The sequence below is a fragment of the Antechinus flavipes genome, chromosome 6, assembly GCF_016432865.1.
Source record: "Antechinus flavipes isolate AdamAnt ecotype Samford, QLD, Australia chromosome 6, AdamAnt_v2, whole genome shotgun sequence".
In the NCBI taxonomy this organism is placed as follows: domain Eukaryota; kingdom Metazoa; phylum Chordata; class Mammalia; order Dasyuromorphia; family Dasyuridae; genus Antechinus; species Antechinus flavipes.
In genome coordinates this window covers 242,020,674-242,022,524 of record NC_067403.1, presented here as the reverse complement: position 1 = coordinate 242,022,524, position 1,851 = coordinate 242,020,674, and the positions used below count along the sequence as shown (strand labels likewise).

Genomic DNA, 1,851 nt, shown 5'->3' with positions numbered 1-1,851 from the left:
GTTGTCTCTCAAACTTTATCAAGTTAGAGTTTCTTTGCTTCCTCTACATGTCAGACACCCCAGAATAGGAAGAAATCGGCCACTTTTATGACATTACATGAAATTTGGATAGGGATGGGTGAGGAGATTCTTACTGTAGCACCAAAATGGGAAGAGAAGGTCCTGGTTTTTCCAGTCTTACGGACCCCTTCAATGCCTGCATTTATTTTTACTTTTCCACATACATGTATGAACCAAGTAAATTTTGGTCTTTGTGACCCAGCTTCCAAGATGATGACTGGCACAGGGTAAACACATCATAAATGTCTATTTATTGAATGATTGAGAGGGCAATCCTAGATTAAGAGGTGAAAAAAAATCATCTTTCCCAACGTCATTATATTATAATGTACAAAATTGAAATTCAGAGAGGTTACATGGATGACTGTGAGTCATACAAGTCATCCTGATTTTCTTCAGGGCTGAAAAGAAAAGACACTCAAAATTCAAGACTGTTACAATATTCAGCCATTCTACAATCAAATTCAAGATAACTATTATTGTCAAAGTCACAATTCATTTTTACATATGCATTTTCATTCCCTTCCCAAGTTCAATTTCTTCCTCCACAAACTTTTCATGGCATTCTTTACTTCTGCATTTCTCAAAGTATAAATAATGGGGTTCAACATTGGAGTGATCATCGTGTAGAACACGGACACAAGTTTGTCTCCAGTGAAAGTGGAAGAGGGTCGCATGTAGAGAAAAATAGCAGGACCAAAGAATAAAAGGACAACAGTGATGTGGGAGGCACAAGTGGACAGAGCCTTGCGTCTCCCCTCTGCTGACTGGTTTCTCAAGTGAACCAGGATGACAACATAAGAAGAAATCAAAATGACAAAGGAAATCGTAGAGGATAAACCACTATTGGTAAGCACAATGATCCCCTCCACAAAAGTATCAGTACAGGCGAGCTTGAACAAGGGAGGGAGGTCACAGAAATAATGGTCAATCACATGGGGGCCACAGAAGGGCAAGTGGACAATAGTGAGAATCTGAATCATGGAATGGAACAATCCTCCTAGCCAAGAGCTTAACACCAGCATCTGACACACAGGGCGGCTCATGATTGTCATGTAGTGCAGGGGTTTACAAATGGCTACATATCGGTCATAGGCCATCACTGTGAGCAAGAGGACCTCAGTAATCCCAAAGAAGTGGGAGAAAAAGATCTGGGTCATGCAGCCATCCAAAGAGATAGTTTTATTCTCAACTAATAAGCCAGAAATGAATTTAGGAACAATAGTAGAAGAGTAACAGATCTCCACTAAGGACAGGTGGCTAAGGAAGAAATACATGGGAGAGCTCAGACTCTTGCTGTTATTGATAGTTAAGATGATGAGTCCATTGCCCAATATTGTGGCCATGTACACAGGAAGAAAGACCACAAAAAAAACTCTCTGTGCTTCTCGATCCTGGAAGAGTCCTGTTAATATAAACTGGGTCACGTTGTTGGTAACAGCCATGGAATCCAATCATGTCAGATCAGTGCTAAAGAAGCTCAGCAGGCCTGAAATGAGACAAATGAAGATTAGGCCACTGGAACAATTAAGATAGTTTCCTTTAACAAGTATAACAAATGGAGAACAGAATAGCAAACGCAGTCCCTGCTCTCAAGAAGCTCACATTCTAATACGGGAAGATAGCATATAGCAAGTTTTTTTTTAAGTATCTGCAAGTCAGTTACTTCAAATATGTGATAAAAGTAAATTAAAATTGATGATATTTAATCTGACCAGAAAATTAATAATTATAGTAACAAAAACAGTTGAATTTAAACCAAGATTTTTCTTTTGCAGCATGATGATTGTG

General features: G+C 39.0%; 1 protein-coding gene across 1 annotated transcript; it reads right to left on the bottom strand.

The window, feature by feature from the left end:
- Positions 1-575: 575 nt before the first annotated feature.
- LOC127540784 (olfactory receptor 4B1-like) lies at positions 576-1,505 on the bottom strand. Its single transcript, XM_051965644.1, has one exon. The coding sequence runs from the start codon at positions 1,503-1,505 to the stop codon at positions 576-578; it is 930 nt and encodes a 309-aa protein (XP_051821604.1).
- Between the last annotated feature and the right edge of the window lie 346 nt (positions 1,506-1,851).